This window comes from Nomascus leucogenys, chromosome 4, assembly GCF_006542625.1.
Source record: "Nomascus leucogenys isolate Asia chromosome 4, Asia_NLE_v1, whole genome shotgun sequence".
Lineage (NCBI taxonomy): Eukaryota > Metazoa > Chordata > Mammalia > Primates > Hylobatidae > Nomascus > Nomascus leucogenys.
In genome coordinates, this window is record NC_044384.1 from 22893078 (window position 1) to 22915496 (window position 22419).

The window sequence follows — 22419 nt, forward strand, 5'->3', positions numbered from 1 at the left end:
TGGTGTTTAGGTATCTACAGGACATTCAGGCAGGAGGACATATGAATCTGATATTGAAAAGAGAAGGCTAGGTTGGAGATACAGATTTGATTGACAGTCATTAACATACAAGTGGTTGTTACCAAAGAACGGAAAAAGCAAATCACCCAGAGAGAAAATACGAGAAAAGAAAGTGTATCTCAGTTTTATACAGCATCATTTTTTTCTGTATTTTAATATTCATGTCAAAAACTTTCTCAAATACTGTATTTGGAAACATTCTACTTGTCCTTCAACACAAACTAAAGCTGAGCATTAAACACTAAACAAGAAAGAAATATTTTCATATACATTTTCTTCTCCCAGATTTTTTTTAAAAAAGGACAAAAAGGTAATTTGAAATGACATAGTTCACTCAGAAAACTATGAAATTTACACTTTTATTTTTCTTAATATCTGTTTTCATGAAAACTGCAGAGTAAAAAAAACCATAGCTTTAGTAATTTATAATTACTAAGAGCCTTAATATAGTAAACTCATATATTTTGTAGTAGCTAACATTCTGAAGTCAAAAGCAAGGGTAGCGATAATTTAGAAGAAGTGACTTAAAATTCACCTACATCTAAACTACTTTTTAGGCTGTTAAACATAAGTTAAAGAATGAGAAAGGCAGAGGGTGCAGGTGGAAGTCTCTTATTCTAGTTTACAAATCATACAGCCTCTGATTCCTGGCTAGGAAAGAACGTCTGGTTTCTGAATACATAATATGCCGTATTTTGTTCTTTGGAGCTTATCTGTACTTTAACAGGGTAAATTTCCTATCTTTCATTCAGAACAAATGTAAAAACATCTTATGAATAGGACCTTTAGTAAGTAAATGCACAAATCAATATTTAGTCTCAGACTAGATGTCTTTTTCAGCTCTATTTTAAAATAGTAGAGATGTTGACTTTAGTGTATAAACATATATTAATGTATCAGTTTTATACTGATGACTTCAAAAAGCTGGACACAACAATGAACATTTACATGTATGCAATAAACTGACCATTTAGTAATGAAAATACTTCTATTTATATTATTATGTTACAGCAGTCCTAAATAATGTTTGAAAATTTAAAGAACGAATATGTGGTGTTTTTTTTTCCTAAAAGAGATAATCTCTTGGTCTAAATTTAGAATAACAAATTTGCATTTTAAATAATGAGACTAGATGGACACAGTAGCACACCTGTAGTACCAGCTACTCAGGAGTTTGAGGAGAGAGGATAGTGTGAGCCCAGTTTTTCCTTTGTTTTTATTGAGACAGAGTCTTGCTCTGTCACCCAGTCAGGAGTGCAGTGGTCGAACATGGTTCACTGCAGCCTTGACCTCCTGAGCTCAAGTGATCCTCCCAGCTCAGCCTCCCACGAGGCTGGGACCACAGGTGTGCACCACCACACCTAGCTAACTTTAAAATTTTTTTTTGTAGAGATAGGGTGTCTCCCTATTGTGTAGGATGGTCTCAAATGCCTGGCCTCAAGCAATCCTCCTGCCTTAGCTCTCCAAAGTGCTGGGATTATGGGTGTGAGCCACTATTCATGCCCAGCCAAACCCAAGAGTTTGAGAACAGCCCAGGCAAGAGACCACATGTCAAAAAAAAAAAGGAGGGGTATGCAGGGGGAATAATGATGAGATTAGATATCCAGCAAAGTAACTACCTCTTATCATAAACAATCAAGGTAAACTGTGACATTATCTCATATTTCAAAAGAAAATGAAAATCTTCCAAAGTTTAATGAGTTACTTTGAGAATGTGAGGCAGTGCAGAGTAGGGCTTAAGACCACACATCAGCTTTGGAATCAGGTAGGACTCATTTTAATCCCAGATCTATTACTTGGTACATATGTGACCCTGTAAAAGTTCTCTCTCTAAGCTTGTTTCCTTAACTACATATCTGGAAATACATTAGTATCTACTTCAAAGTAATTTCATAAGGCTCATGTGTAATGTGCTTGATAAAAGAAAGTTGTCAAGTGATATAACTTTTAACTTCTCTTACCCTTCTCTATTTTTTCTTCTTTCCATGGCAGCTCTCATCTTCTAATACACTGTATATTTACTTCTTATTATTATTGTCTGCCTCCCTCCATGAAAATGTAACCTCCACAAGGACAAGTGTGATTGCCTATTTTATTCAATGGCATATCCTAAACAGTGTCTGGCACTAAAGTGCTCAAAAATATTTACTGATTGAATGAGTAGATGACTACTGAGAGGATTACTACATACTATTAATGATACTATATAATATTACTTTTCATCATTACTAGATATTTTCATTTTCATTCATGTTATATAGACTTTTCTGAATGAAAGGTCAAATAACATGTTTTGGGACACTGGGTATCAATCATGTAAGTTTTTAAAGAAAGAATATTAATTTATTTGATTGTAAAACGAGAACATAAGCTAGTCTCTAAGATTATACCTACAAAAAAAATTTGATTCTACAATCCAAGAAAAACAAAAGCACATTTATAGAAAACTTACATCAATTTACCATAAGACAGGACATCTTCTCAGAAACTTAAAACTTTAAATCAGTAAAATACAGAGCTGTAAACAATTAGATTTAAAATATATGTCTGTAGAACGTAACTGAGGGCAGGGGGAGGAGGGATACAGACACACGTAGGTTCTGTCAGCACTAAATACACAGGAATAGCAAAATACATTATTCTCTGCATCTACTAATGAGTAATGGGAAGATATATACTTGCCCCTGAATGAGTAATCAAAATGTAGCTAATTATAATTTAACAAAAAAATGCATCAAAAAGTAAAATAAGTACAGTCGACCCACCCATTGGGATCCATATATCACTGTTGCTTTTGAGGTTGAATCTGTCAACTGTGCTGCTGACCTAGTATCAAGGTGGTTTTTTTTTTTTTTTTTTTTTGACAATGTCAGTGACTCTTGACCCTTTATCATTGTTTTTGGTCAGTTTGTGTCCTTGCTGTATTGAACAAGAGGTAAGACACCAAACTATGACCCTCAGAAGAATATAGGGACTTTCTTAAAGGCATACACGCAGGTTTATGAATGAAACCCTTCCAAAATTCTGTTAAGCCTGACATTAAGGTGAGGTTGTTTTTAGATGCAGTATTTAGAGGGTGTATCACTTCACCCTCAATCAGAATGCTATACTGTACCACTATAAAAGACACATAAAATTAACTAAGTCACAGGAAGGTCTCACTTAAGAAAAAGCAGATTATGATCAATCCAAAATTTCTTCTATGTATGTCAGCTTTAGTGAGATTTACTCCATTAGTATAATTATGACCTATTAATAACATAGTATAAATAGGAAAGTGTTATTTATAAATGTCAGTTACATATCTACATAGCAATTAAGTGATAATTCTGGAAATAAAAGTATACATATAAAAGCAAACACACAGGTATACAGTACTATTCTTGTGACTCAAATTATAATCTAGAATCAACACTATTGTTTTGTTTTAAATTCTATTAAGCAGTTAAAACAGATTCTAAATATATAGAGTATTATAAATCCTAAAGCAACGTCATTGAAAAGTACATTTCCCATGCATATTGTACAATATGAAAATGTGAAATAGGTTTTAATATTTTTCTACATAAAACAACATTAATCCACCAAGATGGCTAATATGTCTATGATATATAATTTAAAACATATGGTTAAAGGAAAGAAATTGATAAACCTCAAGACAGAATGCTAAGTAAAACTGAGTATGTGTGTTGACCAAGGCACACTGGCATTACTCTGTAGAGCCAATCAATAGATATTAGCTTTAAAAAGAGAGATAGAGAAAGAAGCTGCAGCATATTTTTTAAATGACAGAGTGAAGATTTAAATTGTATCAATCAAGACCCAATTTTTTTCCTCCTAGTCTTTCCAGCTGTTCTCTTCCAGTTAAGATTTGTCATTTCAAATAAATTTAATTAGTTCCAATTGATCATAGCCAACACTTGTACAGCTTAATCCATGTTTCTTTACTTTGATAAGGCAAATGCTAACAAAGGCTACTAGGCTCAGATTCAACTGTCATAAGACAGCATTCATACCTAACCCATTTGTACCCAAAAGAAAAATTTCAAAAAGTATTCTGCCTTTAGTGAAAGCATTATATTATACCTCATATTTTAATTGTTATCTTGCTCAGACTGTTTCTAGAAATTAAGATCCAGATTACTACAATAATAAAAGTAATACAACTATACACGTTAGCCTAACTGTAGCTTTCAAATAAGAATTCCCTGAAAGTGCAGGCAAATACCTGTCATGATATAATTACTACTTATTTTATGAAGAAATATTAGAACAATTCCTCTAAAATAACTGGGAAAATAATCTGAATGGCTGCACTGCCCAGCTTTCCCTTTTGTAGTACTGGCTCTCTACAACACTAGTTACCTCAAAACAAGATTATTGTGCTTGAATCAGATTTCTCTCAATGCATCTACCATATTTTTCATAATGCAATTTATATAGGATTCTAGTCAATGAAAAGAAATATGGTTTTCTTCTAAACCCTCACAAAAATCTATACCACAGCTTAATCAAGTCACGCAACTTAAAGGTAACCCGAACGATCTATAGGCTGCAACATGCTAGTTGCTTTGACAACATAGTAAGGAAGCCATTTTTTAGTTATTTAAGTTCTTCGGATATTGAACATTCTTGCCTCTAGTACCCATGACAAGAAATGAATAAATCAACTGATAAAAGCCATTTGTCACATATGTTTAACCAAACTTACAGATTAAAATATAGTGTATGTAGCATTAATAGACTCTTCAAATTAGATTTGCATTCTTAGTTTCTTGATTTTGCTAACAATAAAATTAAAAAATCATATACTATAATGCTATCTCATGACTTTGGTAGTGCATAATTCAAAATTTCAATGTACTGATTTAATAATGCTTACTTGACTGCTCAAAAATTCAGCTTTTATTCCAGAATGCAAATTGAGTTATTCTACTATTGCAAAGGCAAATTTATTTTTGCTATGACTTAAACAACTACGTTTTATAGATTAGAAGGTCTTTAAACTTTACAGGGAATTAAAATATAACAAAAAACATACATATAACAGTATGAAAAGCAGTGAAAACTGAACAAACACGGACTGGCTTAAAAATCTGCAGATAGGCCAGGTGCAGTGGCTCATGCCTGTAATCCCAGCACTTTGGAAGACCAAGGCAGGTGGATCACAAGGTCAGGAATTTGAGACCAGCCTGGCCAATATGGTGAAACTCTGTTTCTACTAAAAATACAAAAATTAGCTGGGCATGGTGGTGTGTGCCTGTAGTTACAGCTGCTTGAGAGGTTGAGGCAGGAGAATTGCTTGAACCTGGGAGTGGAGGTTGCAGTGAGCCGAGATCGCGCCACTGCACCCCAACCTGGGCGACAAAGCAAGACTCCATCTCAAAAAAAAAAAAAAAAGAAAAAAATCTGCAAATAGATTTTCTTTAGCAGTTACTGAAACAAATTCTATAATTGTAAAGTGCTAAATGACTATCAGAAAAATTAGAAGTTCCTGAAATCGTTCATATTTAGGTTGGATAATATTTTTCATCAAAGAACTTACACATTAAAAAGAATTTAAAAGTAATAGCCACCATCATCATCTCATTTTTATTGAAAATCAGATGTTCCCCAACTTTGGCAACATTAGGCAGCAGTGGCACAAGGCTATAGGCATTTAAATATACACTTTGTAAATTTTCAAGGGAGATCTTAGACTTCCTTCTTCCCATGTAACAGTAACCTACCTATCACAGAGGGTGGGACGGAAAGAGGAAAACTCCCCTTTCTTTTCTCCTGTTAATGTGTTTTGTTTTTTGTTTTTTTTTTTTTTTTTTGAGAGAGAGTCTCACTCTGTTGCCAAGGCTGGAGTGCAGTGGCGCAATCTCGGCTCACTGCAACCTCCACCTCCCTGGTCAAGTGATTCTCCTGCCTCAGCCTCCCGAGTAGCTGGAATTACAGGTGCCCACCACCGCACCTGGCTAATTTTTGTATTTTTAGTAGAGACGGGATTTTGCCATGTTGGCCAGGCTGGTCTCAAACTCCTGACCTCAGGTGATCTGCCCACCTCGGCCTCCCAAAGTGCTGGGATTACAGGTGTGAGCCACTGTGTCTGGCCCTCCCTTTAATTTTTGTTAAAAGTTTTCTGTTTTTTTCTGGGCATGCTTCTTTCTAAATTACTGATTACCATTAAATTAATATTTTCTGGGCATATTTCTTTCTAAAATATTACTAGTAAATTAATATTTTTTACTATTAAATTAATATTTGTTGCTTCACAACAATTATACATTTAATGATCAAATTTTAAATTTTAACCATCCACACCCAAAACAAAAGCTTATTATTCTTAATACCAATGTAAGTATTTATAGTAGGTTATTTTTATCCTCTGTGCATTCAAAGAAATTGAGCTGAATGTATTTGGAGATCCAGTAATTGAAACTGGCTTAAGAGTATAAAAAGATAGGCTAAACATTTATAGTGAGTTTCCTAAAATTTGCTTTATGTTTTTCACCTAAATTTCACTTTATGTGAAAGGTAATACAGATAAGAATGTTCAGTGGCCCAACAATTAAAAATCAGCATTCACTTCTACAGTATGGGTATAAAGAGTAAGTCTTCCTATACAGCTTATATTGTATATATTGTGATTAAATTTTAGCATTCTTTAGTTTACCTGATAGTTGCAAAATCTTTCAAAACTTAATGCTTATATTCCTCTATACATTCCAAGGCTTTAGCAGTGATTGCAGACTCTGAATTAAAAGGTCTCCAGAAAACAAGTGCACAGCTAGCAGGTTTATTGTTAGAGCTACAATGAGCAAACCTGGACCAAAGAAACAGTTCCACTTCTTTTCACCTCAAGATCAAAGAGGACACTAAACAGTTTCATAAAACTAAACACACCATCGGTACAAGTTTCCATCCTTTCCATTGAAATACTTAATCTCACCATAAATAACCTAGAAAATATTTTGCAATATCAAACAAAGCTCCAATCAGATGTTAAAGATGTCTGTGCTTACCAGTGGTGATGTCATCATCAACAAGGTCATGCTCTTCCTCCTGGACTTTTGCTTCAGGCCCTGAGGCATCAGGAGCCGTGGTGATAGTCTGCATGGCTTCTGATGTGACTCCAGCTAAAACAAATACAAGGCTTCATTTTAAAAAATGAAAAGTAAGGCAAACGGAAATTTTGAAGATTTTTAATTTACTTAATGGACAAATGTAATACATTAAAAAATATATATGTTCATCAAAATTAGAGACACAAATCAATGAATAAAACATTCACGTGTGCTCTATTTATTTGTATGTATATATGTACATGGGTATGTACTATATTTACTTTTAACCAAGATCTGGGAAAAACAGAAACAGGATGCTGAAGTATTACATTTTTTACTTGATTCCTTTCAACATTTTTGCTACAGTTACTTTGGCTGATTTTGACAATTATTCAACAAAGAGGAAAGTGGATTGTTTTAAAAGTTTACCTCCTTTTAATGTTAGTTTGTTTATAACTTGGGAGTTGGGAGGAAAGATGAAGACAGGAGAAGAATTTGTGCCCTGGGGCTAAGTAACGGACCTGAAACACACTACCCAAAAAAAGTATAACATCTCCCTCTATGAAGGAATTCGATATAAGGTCACATAATTATCACAATGAAAGAACCTAACTGAAAGCAGACAGGCAAAGAAGTTCAGAAGCCAAAAGCTTCCATTCTGTAAATCGCCTGAGAATTTGCCAGCTCACACAAATGTCTTTTCCTTACATACCTATCATTTCATCTTTGATGATACATATTTGTTGTCATCTTGCATCTGTCACATTATTTCTCAATTTCGCAACAGATACTAGGGTGCATCGATATTTTTCACATGGTGATCAAAAGGTATTTCTCAATCATGATAATATACAAATCTCCCCATTAGAAGCTACTCTAGGAGTTAAACTTTCTAACCAAATCATCTTAAAAGGATAACAATAACTGCCTACATAGAATCCATTTAAATATTTTAAAGACCAAACACTTCTTTAGTTCAAGGACTTCTTTTCATCCAAGTGGTATTAACTTAAACGTTTATGTGAAATTCAGCCTTGCTACCTCCGGTTAACCAAAGGCATCAAAAGAGGAAGAACCTTAGTCACAAACCACCATAACAGATCCAGAAATGGACCTACCAGTAGGCAGTTCCAAGCTCTAAGGATTTAAACTTGCGGACTAAAACACACCATTTTGGTACCACTACTTATTCAGAGTTGCTTTAAATAATAATAATCATGCTAAAGAATGATCCCTGATGGATAAAAAACGACAAAGCCACCACTTTGCAGAAGCATTTTTTTTTAATTTTTAACTTTTATTTTAGGTTCAGGGGTACATGTGCAGGTTTGCTATATAGGTAAATTGCATGTCATGGGGGTTTAGTGTACGAATTATTTCATTACCCAGGTAATAAGCATAGTACCCAAGAGGTAGGTTTTTTTTTTTTTTTTTTTTTTTTTTTTGAGACGGAGTCTCGCTCTGTCGCCCAGGCTGGATGCAGTGGTGCAATCTCGGCTCACTGAAAGATCCGCCTCCCGGGTTCACACCATTCTCCTGCCTCAGCCTCTCCCAGTGGCTGGGACTACAGGCGCCTGCCACCATGCCCGGCAAATTTTTTTTGTATTTTTAGTAGAGACGGGGTTTCACCATGGTCTCGATCTTCTGACCTCGTGATCCGCCCGCCTCAGCCTCCCAAAGTGCTGGGATTACAAGCGTGAGCCACTGCGCCCGGCCCCAAGAGGTAGTTTTTCAATCCTTACCATCCTACCACTCTCCACCCTTAAGTACACCCCAGTGTCTGTTGTTCCCTTCTTTGTGTCCATATGTACTCAATGTTTAACTCACAGAAGCACTTTTATTGTTAGATTTATATGATCAATTTTAACATAAAGGAGGGGATGTACTAGAAAAATAATATTACTTTATTAAAGATAGCTATCAGTAAAATAATCACAAAGAGGAGATGAGAAGGTAAACATCCCATTCCTAAATGGATATTGCTCAAATAAAAAATCAAAAATCATTATTTCATATTAAATCAATATATAAATCTTTGAAATATCTGAGTCTCCATTTCTTGCTTAGAACTTGATAATTTTTAAAATGATCAGAGAAACATTGAAAAAACATTAAGAAATAGTTTGGATAGTAACAATCAGCATTAGTATTTTCATTTCCTATAAAATTAAGGGATCAATGAAAATAAAGCTGGCATTTATGTAGTAACAAGTTTATGGATCCATTTACATTTAACTCATTTAATCAGAGAGGCTAAGTAATTTTTCAACATAATATGGCTACTAAATTCAGGAACCAGAATTGAGACATAGGTCTTTTGATTTCAAACTTCAATATCAATTTACCACCAAGTCTTTCCAGGTACTAAGCTCCTGGGGACAGGGTGGGAGGTGTCACAGAACATCACAGCATAACCTTGAGAAATCACAGAATCACACAATACTGATTATAAATACTACCAAACATTCCATAGAGTTCGTGTGCTGTGCCAGTTAACTATTCAACCAAGGGGATTCAGTATTTTGGAACAGAGCTTAAGGAACAAACATGTACATCTCAAAGTAACTGAGGCTGAAAGACCAGGGAGTTGTGCTAAAACTGGTTCTTTGATTGATGCTTTCCAAAACTTAGTAAGGGTTATAAAATCCTTGCCAGAAAAAAAAAATACAAAGAAAAGAAAACTACAGACCAGTATCTCTCATAAAGATAGTCTCAAGAATTCATAACAAAAATAAAAGCAAATAGGATACAGCAACATATAAAAAGAATTATATACCATGACCAAGTAGGGTTTATTCCCAGCATGAAAGGGGTTCAACTGGCCAAAATGGATCAATAAGATCCAAAACATTAACAGGCTGAAGAGGAAGAAAAAAAAGAATTCCTGATCATATCAATCATTTGACAAAATTCAACATCCATTCATGATTTTTTTTTTTAAAAAAAAAACCTCTAAGAAAATAAGAATACAGAGGAACTTGATAAAGAGCATCTACTAAAAGCCTACAACTAACATTACACTTAATGGTGAAGTCTGAACGCTTTTGCCCTATGATCAGGAATATGGCAAAGATAGTCACACTCACCACTCTTACTTAGCATTGGAAGTTCTACCCAATGCCATAAAGCAAGAAAATACACACACATACGAACAGTTTATAAAGAACAACGTAATTGCCCTATGTGATGGTTAATTTTAAGTGTCGACTTGATTGGATTAAGGGATACCTAGAAAGCGGGTAAAGTATTACCTATGGGTATGTGTGTGACGGTGTTTCCTGAGGAGACTGGCGTGTGTCAGTGTACTGAGTGGGAAAAATCAGCACTCATTGTGGGCAGACACCATTCAATTATCTGGGGGCTCTGGTTGAACAAAAGAGCAGAGAAAAAGCAAATTCTCACTCCTGGAGCTAGGACATCCTTTTTCTTCTGCCGTTGGACATCAGAACTTCAGGTTCTCTAGCCTTTGGACTCCAGGACTTACACCCAGCAACCCTGTGGGTTCTCAGGGCTTTGGCCATGGACTGAGAATTACACCCTTGGCTTCCCTGATTCTGAGGATTTTAGACTTAAACTGAGCCCCACCAACAGCTTGGCTGGGTCTCCCACTTACAGATGGCCTATCCTGAGACATACCAGCCTTTGTAATTGCATGAGCCAATTGCATGAGCTAATTCCCCTAGTAAGTCCCCTTTTCTCTCTCTCTCGCTCTCTTCTCTCTGTCTCTCCATCTATTCTTTTGGTTCTGTTTCTCTGGAGAACTTTGACTAATACACCCCACTCAAAGATAAAATGATTGTCTACAGGGAAATACAGAGGAATTATCGAAATTAATAAGTAAAACACTACATGCCATATGATTCCATCTACACTAAATGTTTAAAAGAAGCAAATCTATGGAGACAGAAAGTAAATCTGTAGATTGGCCTAGGGCTGAGGTAGGTGGACAGAACATGGAGTAATGCTAATGGGGCTGAGGTTTCACTTTGGGGTGTTTGAAACTGTCCTGAAGTTGATTGTGGAGATGCTTGTACAACTCTAAATCAGCTAAAAATCCACTGAATTGTACACTTTCAAGGTTCAATTTAATATTAAGTGCATTGTGTGTCAATAAAGCTGAATTTCTAAAAGTTTGGTTTTCTAACATTCCAGATCAACCAAGGTATCCATGCCACCTCAGTGTACTCTTTTGATACTTTTTTCTGCCATATAGCTGAAGAAAAAAGGGAGGAAAAGAGTCACATAGAACATTTATACAATAAGAAAGCAAAATTTGCCACAAATATTTTGTTTCACAAAGGCATTATTTTCTACTTAAAATTTTTAAAAATTAAACTATATGCTTTATGTTGACCATATTTGTAACTATATTAATCCTCAGTCAAAATTTCTGTATTATTTTGTTCCCAATCAGTAAGAAGTGATTGATTTACCTCAAAATTATATATATATATTTCATTTTTTAAAGATCAGCAAAACATCCTTAACTCCCATAATACAGGGCACTGTGATAGCAACAGACTACTTACGATTTCTAACCTTTTTGGGAGGCAGTAAAGGGGTAGGAGAAACTGAGAATGGACAGCCCAAATTACCACACTCAACTCTCAAATTCAAATGGCAAAGCTCATTTAAAACTAATTTTAACCATTTGCTTTAAGGAAAATCTGATAGGTGCTTTTAACTTTTGAAGTTTTCAGCCATATCATTATGGTAGATTATTAAAAACCATTATTTAGTACTTCTAAGCAAGGTAGTCATTATCTGCAAAAGAAGGAATAATATTTTTAAAAATTCCCAGCCATAAACCTGGCTATTTCTACTTTCTACCTTATTTAGTTCTATCAGGACCTTATGTTAATGGATCGAGATAGCAGTAGACTTTCTGTAAAAGGCAAAACAGAAATGAAATCAGTGGTTGCCAGGGGTTAGGAGTGTGACAAAAGGATTGACTATAAAGAGGTAAAGCAAAATTTTTAGAATAGTGAAAATAATCTATACCAGGACTATTTACATGTGTTTAAAACTCATAGAACAATATGTTTAAAAGTGTGCATTTTACTATACATATATATATACTTCCAAAAACTTAGCTTGTTAAAAAAAAGATACAATAGAAGGTACTACATCACTGTCGCAAAAGAGAATTGAAGATTATGCCAGAATACAATGCTATTTTCAACAAAACACAGAGACTAGAAAAAAGTTTTAGTTCTCCCTGCTACAAAAAGCTTAACCTTTGTGTACTATCCACTATCAAAGAAAATGAAATATCCTTGCAAAAAGAATAAAAGTCCACTAGGAAAATATATTTATGGAAATTTCAGGGTGTTTTGTATATCAAAGTTATAAATATTGTCAATTAATTATATGGTGATATTTTGGTATATTCTTTTGTACTTGACATAAGTGAGCTTATTTGTCAAATTACACCACACAAGCTAAGGTTTACTTACTTTCTGAGTATTTCTGAAATATTCGACAGTGATGAAAATCTCATAAAGGTTCAACTAATACAACTTGAACAGAATGGAATACTTTCTATCTCATGGCACAAATTGCGTTATTTAAATATACTAGAAAATAACAGTAAGGGTACTTTGGGGAAAGAGATATGATAAAAAGAATAATAAGGAAATAAGGAGAGTAAAGAGATATAATAAAAAAGAAATACAATTAACAGAAAGACATGAGGCAGGTAAAAAACCAGTGAGTCTCCAAATCCAGATTTCACAAAATAAAAAACCAATGTACATTATACCAAACAACAGTTCTCAATAAACGAGTTTTATACCATGAATCAGGAGGAAAATGGGGGCAGAGGGGGACTGGAGTGGGGCAGCAAGCCGGTATGAGTAAGTTTGGACACAACAGTAAAAGGGAGGTGGGAGGGTTGTAGCTAGTAGCAGAAGTGAGAATTAGAGGACAAGAAAGACTATGAGATCCTCATGCCATCTAGATTTCTAAACGCTTAGATAACTCTTCATTGTGAAAAATCTATATACATAAAACTTTCCAATTTTATGCAATATTTTTAAGCCACTTTAGAAGTTTTTTAAAATGTAAATATGGATATGCAGTCTTCAAAATCAAAGGAATTAAACTACACTCAACTAGCCCCACCAGTAAAATTGGGTATAGTATTCTAAAAATTATCTTTCATAAGTTTGTAAATTACCTTTATGAATTTTTTTCCAACTGGCTAACAATATCTGAGTAATAATAAACAATATGAACTCACAAGACTACAGTGTCATGTGATTGACATGAAATATGAGAACAAAATACTAATTTTTAATATAGTAACATGGAAAAACCAGCACTTTTAACCAATATGGAAATATAAACCCACTTCAGTTCATTACAGTTTTATTTTTTTATTGAAGATTAGATGGTAGTGATAAACACTGCTAGGACTAAGAATGGAGAAGGATATTTATAAATATTAACAAAAATTCTATTTCTCATTCTCAGTAATATAGATTTCCACTGAGGTTGAAAAATAGATCCAAAAGAATAGCAGATATTTTTATTTCATCAGTTCCTCACAACTGTGGTTTTCCAGTGGTCCAATTAAAGTACACTGGAGGCAATAATTTGATATGAACATTTACTGTGAATGAAGTAAAATTTAACAATAAGGGAGTATGTGAGTATCTACAGTTTCTTTTCAGGCAGGAGGCTTGAATTTATTGGAAGCAGATCTCTGCAGTGACTGACCAACACTGCCCCACATTCCCCACAATCCTTATGACAGACAGACAGCCTGCCTCACATTAATTCACTTCACACCACTTCTATCGATCCACAGTCGGTTCCCTAGTCTCTCTGCACACATTGCCTGTCTGGCTGCCTACATCCACATCAGCACATACACACAAAGGCCATAGAAAGATAACCTTTTGCTTTCCATTAAAGACACAGTATCCACTTTTCCTTCTGCAATAACATCAAAAATATGAAATTAACAGTATAGATGTCTTGCAGAAAGCCTTTCTGTAAGGAACAGTGAGGGTATTTATCCCTTATTCTGAATAAAGACCACTTCAATTTATCAAAAACAATAAAGTTAGTTTATTAAAAGCTACAAAGTAGAGAAATAAAAATATAATTTAAAATAAGCAGAATGTCTTCAAGCTCAAATAACAATATAAGAATTATTTGGTAACATGAGTTTTAATCTTCGTTTCTGAAGAAATGAAATACATTTTTTCCTAACTAGTACTTTTATTTTTTTTTAGAAAACTGCTCTCATATAAAATGTAATTATTAGCAATTCTGAAAGCAACAAAAGGGAAACATTTGCTGAAAAATATGTAAGTAAAATAGAAAACAGGAAGTGTACTATATCAATGGAATATTAATATGACAGCATAAAGCTTTATTTTTTCTCTTTCCCAAAAAGAACTAAAAGTTGATCCATCATTTAAAAAATCAAGCCTGATGCTTCTAATTATTGCATGTATTTCTTCAAAACTTTCTGTGAGATTTGCAGGATATGAGCTGACAACACCAATTTTGGTTTCAAAAGACACAAACCAAAGATTATGTTGTTCAACCTATAAACTGTTATGAAACAAAGAAAAAACTGTTTTGATACACAACTGTACTAAAGCATAAGCTTAACATTATAACCTTTGGCTGATTTAGAAACTCAAACTATAAGCAGAATTACATATCTCAGAACTGTGCTAAAGTATGTTCTTTTAGACAAGAAGGTACCTTTAAAATCCTTCATGAATTTTTTTTTTTTTTTGGCTAACATCACCTAGGCAGAGGTTACATCATCAAGTGGTGACAAAAACAGTGCACTCACTACATACAGTACATTACACCTGTTGTTATTTATAATAACAGCAAGCTGCTTTGGAAATCAAAGGGAAACTGATGAAGGCTGCTGAAGTTGATGGCTTTAAAAAGGGCATGTTAAGATGTGTATTGAGCCTGAAAGATGGGATAGATCTAAGTAACAGAGAGGCTGGCATTGCCAATATAAGTAAAGCAAAGCCATTAAAATGTTAAACGTAACCATGCAATAGGTTTAATAACTGTGCAGTGTTCCCTCATTATATTAAACACTCAAGGAGCCTCCAGGCTATTATGCAACAAGCCCTATACCAGAGATTAGAGACACAAAAGTACAAAGACATACCCTTAGCTTTCAAAAAGTTTATATGTAAACTGAGGAAGTCATTAAATAAATTTAAGCATGGAAAATACCTTAATTTTATTTGTGTTTAGAAAGGGCTCTCCTGTAGAAATGTAAAGAATGACTTGGAGGGACTCGATTAATGAAGGTGGCAATGAGGCCAATGATGTTAAAACCGTGCTACTGGGAGCCCTAGTAGTTCCTCAGAAGTGCCAGAAGGGAGACCTCTACCTTCCCCATCCTTACCTCTATGTGGTTGTGTGTATGCATGCATGCATGCACACACATGCCTGTATGTTTTACAGAAGTTTTCATTTGAAGAAAGGATACCGCTTTTTTAAAAGTCTGAAAATCACTGATCTATATATTTTTTAAGACAGTATTTAATGGAGAGAAAATCAAGAGTAGTTTTCAGATAAAACATACAGAATGGTAGGGCTGTTCTCTGAGCATGGGGAAGGCAGGAGGAAAAATTTATTCATTTGACTTTTTTGAATGATAGTTATACTAGGCAAAGAAAATAAAAATGAAGGTAGGGAAACACAAGGACTTTACACTAGAGAATCTAATAGCCATAATGAAAATACAGATTTATCAATGAATAAGTGAAAATAGTTTACATATGGAGAAAAATCAGCTCTTCTTAGGATGGGAAAAGGAAGAAATACATGTCAAAGACAATTTCACAAGAAGGAAATATTTGAGTTGGGTCTTGAAACATGTATAAGAATTCACAATGAAATGACACTAGGTGAAGAAAATTCCAGGAAGAAAGGGTATGCTAAAAGTCCCTGGCGTATCTACAGAAGCGGGTAGCAGGAGCATAAAAAGTGTGAGAAGAGGTAGGCAATGAGGTTAATGAAACATTTGAGGCTAGAGTCCCAAAGGCAATGAGAAACAGGGTACTAACAGAAAATTTGGAGCAAGAAAGAAATTTTCATTCTTTAAAACAGACGCCTGGTTCCAGTACGGAAAATGAAGTAGAATCATTGGTAAATATAATTACAAGGTTGCTAGGGCAAGTGACTATGCAAGGAAAGTAAATAAAAACTTCAATACCTGAGATTTGGGGATAAGCAAAAAAAAAAATCCTGTGATTTCTCTTTCTGGTCATCAGAATAGTTCAGGAATTCAGTTTTGGGTACAGCCAGAAGCAGTTGTTAAAGACAATGATGAAGGCAAAGAGTTTAATGTGGTGTCAACCATAATCTCCAAAGACACAATCTCGAACGCCATAATCCTAAATGTTGAAATCTCAAAAGATGGAAATTCCTAAAGATCAAAATCTCTACAGTCTAAAACTCCAAATGATGAAAATCTCTAGAGTCTGAAACCCCCAAAATCATAATCCCATAAGAGTAAAATCCCAAATTCTGAAATCCTGAAAGCCCGATTCTGGGGAAGCAATCAGTGCACTTTTTGGTTGTATGCAGGATAGCTACATCATGTTAGCTACATCCTTTTAGGAAGTATTACCTTTTTATTGTCTTCACTTGGAAATTAAATGGGTATAAGGAGGTGCAGATGGGCAACAGCCTGACAAGCGGTAGACTTGTGGACTTAATTTTGGTATCAATTTAACTGGACTAAGGAACATCTAGAACCCAACCCAAAGCATTACTTAGGGTGTGCCTGTGAGAGTGTTTCCAGAGACGATTAATGTGAGAGTCTGACTGGACTAGGTGGGGAAGATCTGCCCTCAGTGTTGGCAGAAACCATCCAATTGGTCTCCCAGGGTCCAGGGAGAACAAATGCAGAAGGGAAATTGGTCTCTGAGAGCTGGGACAGACTTCTCTTCTGCTGCCTTAAACATCAGAAATTTGACTCTACGCAAGTGCATTATCACAACATTGACTTTGTGTATAAGCATTGTGCATGTACGTAAAAATGGTGAAAGTTTCTCAGTAAATGAAGAGATGTTCCTTTTGTACACCTGCATTTGTGAAAAATAAAATGTCTGAAACTCTCAGCTCTCAAATTCACATTGCCTATGTGATGACCTGTCGCAGTTTTTGATCACTCTCATCAAAAGACTTAGATTGTCTATCACAGTATCTCAGCGGACCACTGTTATAAGGCTGAGTACACACAATCACCAACCACAGTGATGTGCATTAATACATTTCACTTTTTGACTTCCTTCTTTATGAATAGGTTCACCGACTCATAACTGTTATATCCATGTGACTGTCATTAGTATACCAGAGTTTTTATGCTTACAAAACACAGATGTTGCTTATTGTGTGAAGTGGGCTACGAAGTGTTCTGACACGTTTTTTATGTTTCTCAAATAAATTCTCTATAAAAAACGTAGAAACTATATTTTAAATTACTTTTTCCAGAATTATATTTTCAGGATTTTGATCTTTTGAATTATGATTCTCAGGGTTTTAGACTTTAAGGATTCTAATCTTTTGGGATTTCAATATTTGGAATTTTAGAGTTTGAGGTTGTGTGTTTCAAGATTATGGCTCAAATCCAGTTTAATCTACTAGCAGACAATCCCAGAGAGGTAACAAATAAAAAGCAATAATTTCTGGCAACCCAGCCAGGCTGCCTTTGTGTCATTGTATAAAACCTGATGAATACAAGATAATAGACAGCGATATGTCATACATTAAATTCAATGATGGGCCAGGTGTGGTGACTCGCGCTTGTAATCCCAGCACTTTGGGAGGCTGAGGTGGCAGATCGCTTGAGCCAGGAGTTCGAGTCCTGCCTGAGCAACTTGGCAAAACCTCATCTCTACAAAAAAATACAAAAATTAGCTGGGCACAGTGGTGCACAGCTGTAATCCCAGCTACTGAAAAGGTTGAGGTGGGAATATTGCTTGAGCTTGGGAGGTAAAGGCTGCAGTGAGCCATGATGGCACTGCTACACTCCAGCCTGGGTGATGGAGCAAGACCCTGTCTCAAAAAATTAATTAATTAATTAGATAAATTCAATGATGGATACAAGGGGTTGAGGTTAGCACAGTGCCTGAGATGTAGTAAGTGCTCAATAAGTAGCATTATAATAACATTAAAGTTATTATCATTGCTTTTGTTATTTTCAATTTTTGCTTATTATTATTCTTTTTTTTTTCCTAACTTCAGGAAAATACTGAATATTCAGCTTTTTTCTCCATTTCATGAACCCATTTACTTACGCCTTTTTTAAAACTTTTAGTATTATTTCCCTCCTTTTAGAGCCACATTTCCAGATGTCTTATGATACATGTTTATAAATAAGACATTTGACGGCAAAAAGTCTGAATATTTACATTTCAAAGAACCAATGTATCTTATTTTCTTTCACTGCCAAAAAATGTTATTTTCAAATATCTAAACACACACACACACACACACACACACACACACAAAGTAGGAAAGCTTTTGACCCTTAATCTCTTCACACATAGTGAATAAATGATTTGAAAATAAATACACAAGAATCTGGTTTTAATATTGCGCTAGCAGATGACACATTTAATTGGCAACAATATGCTATGAGATCACACTATAAGGCATTTTGGATATTCCAATAACTGATCACAGTAATAAATTAGATAAACATTGTAATGTGCTCTGACTTTATTATTTGAGAATATTCAGTTATTTTCTAGATAAGAAGAATAAGATGGATGAAACTCATAAGAAGTGTTATATACAGACAGTAAAGAAATGAGTACCATGTAAGAATATAGGCAAAACTAATAAGATATATTAAGTACAGACAGTAAGTTAATGACCTAGAAGATACACGATAAAAAGCATGAAACAAGCAAGAATGTTACTTATAGAGAGAAATGAACGGAAAGACAGCTCATAAGATAAAGCTGTAACACCTCTCGAAAAAAAAAACACAGGAGAAAATCTGCATGACCTTGTATTTGCCAATGAGTTTTTAAGACACAACACCAAAGGCATGAGTCATGAAAGAAAAACTAATTGGACTTTATCAAAATTAAAAACTTTTGCTCTGCAAAGGACGTTGTTAAGAGAATGAAAAACAACCCGCAGACTGGGAGAAAATATTTGAAAATTATATATTTGTTTAAGGGATTCTATCCAGTACATACGAAGGACACTTAAAACTTTACTGTTGGGCCGGGTGCAGTGGCTCATGCCTGTAATCCCAGCACTTTGGGAGGCCAAGACGGGTGGATCACGAGGTCAGGAGATCGAGACCATCCTGGTTAACATGGTGAAACCCTGTCTCTACTAAAAAAAAAAAAAAAAAAAAAAAAAAAAAAATTAGCCAGGCATGGTGGCGGGCACCTGTAGCCCCAGCTACTCAGGAGGCTGAAGCAGGAGAATGGCATGAACCCAGGAGGTAGAGCTTGCAGTGAGTCGAGATCGCGCCACTGCACTCCAGCCTAGGCAACAGAGCGAGACTCTGTCTCAAAAAACAAAAACAAAACAAAAATTTTATTGTTAGGCAACTCAAGGTAAAAAAAAAAAAAATTCTAACCATGGTAAGAAAAATTGGACAAAAGATGAAAATAGGCATTTCACCAAAATGGACACATGGATGGCAAATAATCATATGAAAATATGTTCAACATTATTAGTCATTAAGGAAATACGAACTAAAATCATAGTGAGATATAACTACATACTTATTAACATGTCTAAAGTTAAAAAAATACTAACAATATGAGATGCTGACAAAGATGCAGAGCAATAGGAAAGCTCATTCCTTCTTGGTAGGCACAACTGCTTTGGAAAACAGTTCTGAATTTTTAGTCATACTTACACTTATATAACCAAGCAATTCCATTCCTAGGTAGTTGCTCAAGTGAAAAAACATGAAATTTATGAAACCTGGAAACTTACATTGACATAATACCCTGTACATGAATAGCTACTGGAGCTTCATTCATGATCATCAAAATCTGGAAACAACCCAGATGTCCCTAAACAAGTGAATGGATAAATATACTTTGGTACAGCCACATAATAAAACACTATTTAGCAATAAAAAGGAATGAACTGCTGATTCCTGCAATAACATGAATGAATCTCAAATGTATTTTGCTACGTGAAAGAAGCCAAACCCAAAAGACTACAGGTTAGGTTCCATTTATATGGAATTTTGGAAAAGGAAAAACTATAAGGATGGAAAACAGATCAGTGATTGCCAGGGATTGGAAAGAAAGGAGTTGATTACAAAGAGGCTATATAAGGAAATTATTAAAGTGCTACAAACATTCTGTATGGTACTGTGGTGATGGATACTTGACCATTTATCAAAACCTAAAGATCTATCTGCTACAAAGAATAAACTTTGTTGTATACAAATTTTTAAAAATAATGAATTAACCAAAATGCCAAGGGAACCCAGGATGAACTGTAGATTCTGACAAATGAGTCTAAGTAAATTACAAATGTAGGACATAACCTCACTGAAGGTGTAAACAAAAACAGCTGACCTAAGCAACTTTGGAAAACAGGCCAAAAAACTGGTTAATGTAAAGCTAAAGACAAAAATAACTGTACACAATACTACACTACAGTTGGTAAACTGGTTTTTCACATGATATGAGTTAGCAATTCTAAATTACTTTTAATGTCTTCTAGGGTTGAAAAAAACAAGTAAATATTGTAGATAATGAAAGTCAGGTTTCTCAAAGAAAGAAATTACAAATAAGCAAAGGAGAAAGATTAAATCTTTTGGTAGTGGATGAAAATGGGAAATATTAGTATGAACTCATATCCACTTTAATATACAGACACACACAAATACAGAAATAATTCTAGATATGTGGGGGATACATGGGCTAGTGTGCATACATGTTTCCCAGTTCTGTCCACTCACAGGACCCAGAAGCAGTGAAATCCCTGTAGTAACAAGAACACCTAGCACTCAGATCTTAGTGTCTAATACCTCCATTAAAAGGAACCAGGGTTCCTTAGAGAAATGACTGATTCTAAGGAAGGCAGGGAAAATACAGATGAGCAGGGAGCCTGTGCCAGAAAGTAAGAAAGTGCTTTAAGAAAAAGATGAGGCCATATCAAAATGACACTGAAGCAAACTTAAAAGAGCTCCCTATGGCCAATTGCCAAGATAATCTGAGCAATGAACTGGCATTATAAAAGTTATATTCCTCAGACAGTTATTAGGAGCCTGCTGAGGGTCTGGCGCTGGGTCTTTGGGGACAAAATATAAGGTCCTGGATCTTGGCCCCAAGGAGATCTCAGTGGAGTACTTTCTATATGTATTTATTTTTATGAAGACTGTATGGTTTAATATCACAATGGAACACAAATTATGTCTCAAAATGTAGATATGTATTTATATAAAAGATATAAAGAAAGAAGTAAAATGGCAAGCTTCAGAGAAAACTAAGTAAGCAAATGCATGAAATATATTGAGTTCAGCCTGGAAACATGACAAAGTGGGATCAAACTGGTGAAGATTTAAACATGCATACACTGTAATGAGCATAATGCATCTATAGAAGCACATTATGATTCCACTACATTACAGTGATTAAACCTCACAATTCATTTTAAAGACTATTCATATCTAACCAATGATTTAGAGAATGAAAAGTTGAATTAAGTAAGGGAGCACCAATCATTGCCTCTGGCAGAGCTTTTAAAGAATTAACTTGCAAACAAAGTTATAAAAAGAATGAAGAATGAGCCAGACAGTAAGAAGACCACAGAGATACGACAGTGTATAAAGAGAATATAAACTTTCATTTTTAACCCCATCCCACAAATAAAAACTAGCAAAGTCTATTTTTAAATAAGGCGGCCTACTCTTAGACTACAAGTCTAATTTCTTCCTTACTCTGGCAGTGAGCAGGGGAAACCAGGAAAGGAAGTTGAGTCACTACAAATAAACTAGCATTAAAGAAAACTTGAAAAGATTAATAAAAGTAGATCAACTACTCTTACAGAGAATGCCAGCAATAAAAAATTATGCTTTAAAGAAGTTAAATGAATAATCCCTTCCACTTGGTGTCATGAGAATCATATTTGATTATATAACCACTGATTTCAGTTAGAGTGTTTCACAGCACATTTTAAAAATGTGTTTAATTCTGTCACCATAAATAGATATACACCCACATGTTATCAGGCTAGCATACATATAATGTTTCACATAACATTTAATGAGGCATTAATAATATGTAAAATACTTCTTGAAACCGTGCTTGGTACATAC

At 34.7% G+C, this 22419-nt stretch overlaps 1 protein-coding gene across 5 annotated transcripts in view; it reads right to left on the minus strand.

Annotated features, from left to right (window-relative positions):
- Positions 1–22419, minus strand: part of WDR7 (WD repeat domain 7) — a 372747-nt gene that overhangs the window by 203638 nt on the left and 146690 nt on the right. For all 5 annotated transcript variants that reach the window (XM_003264268.4, XM_003264267.4, XM_030810359.1 and 2 more), the window contains one exon: positions 7071–7184. In XM_003264268.4, coding sequence (XP_003264316.2) covers positions 7071–7184 — 114 coding nt within the window. The remainder of the gene's footprint in view (positions 1–7070; positions 7185–22419) is intronic.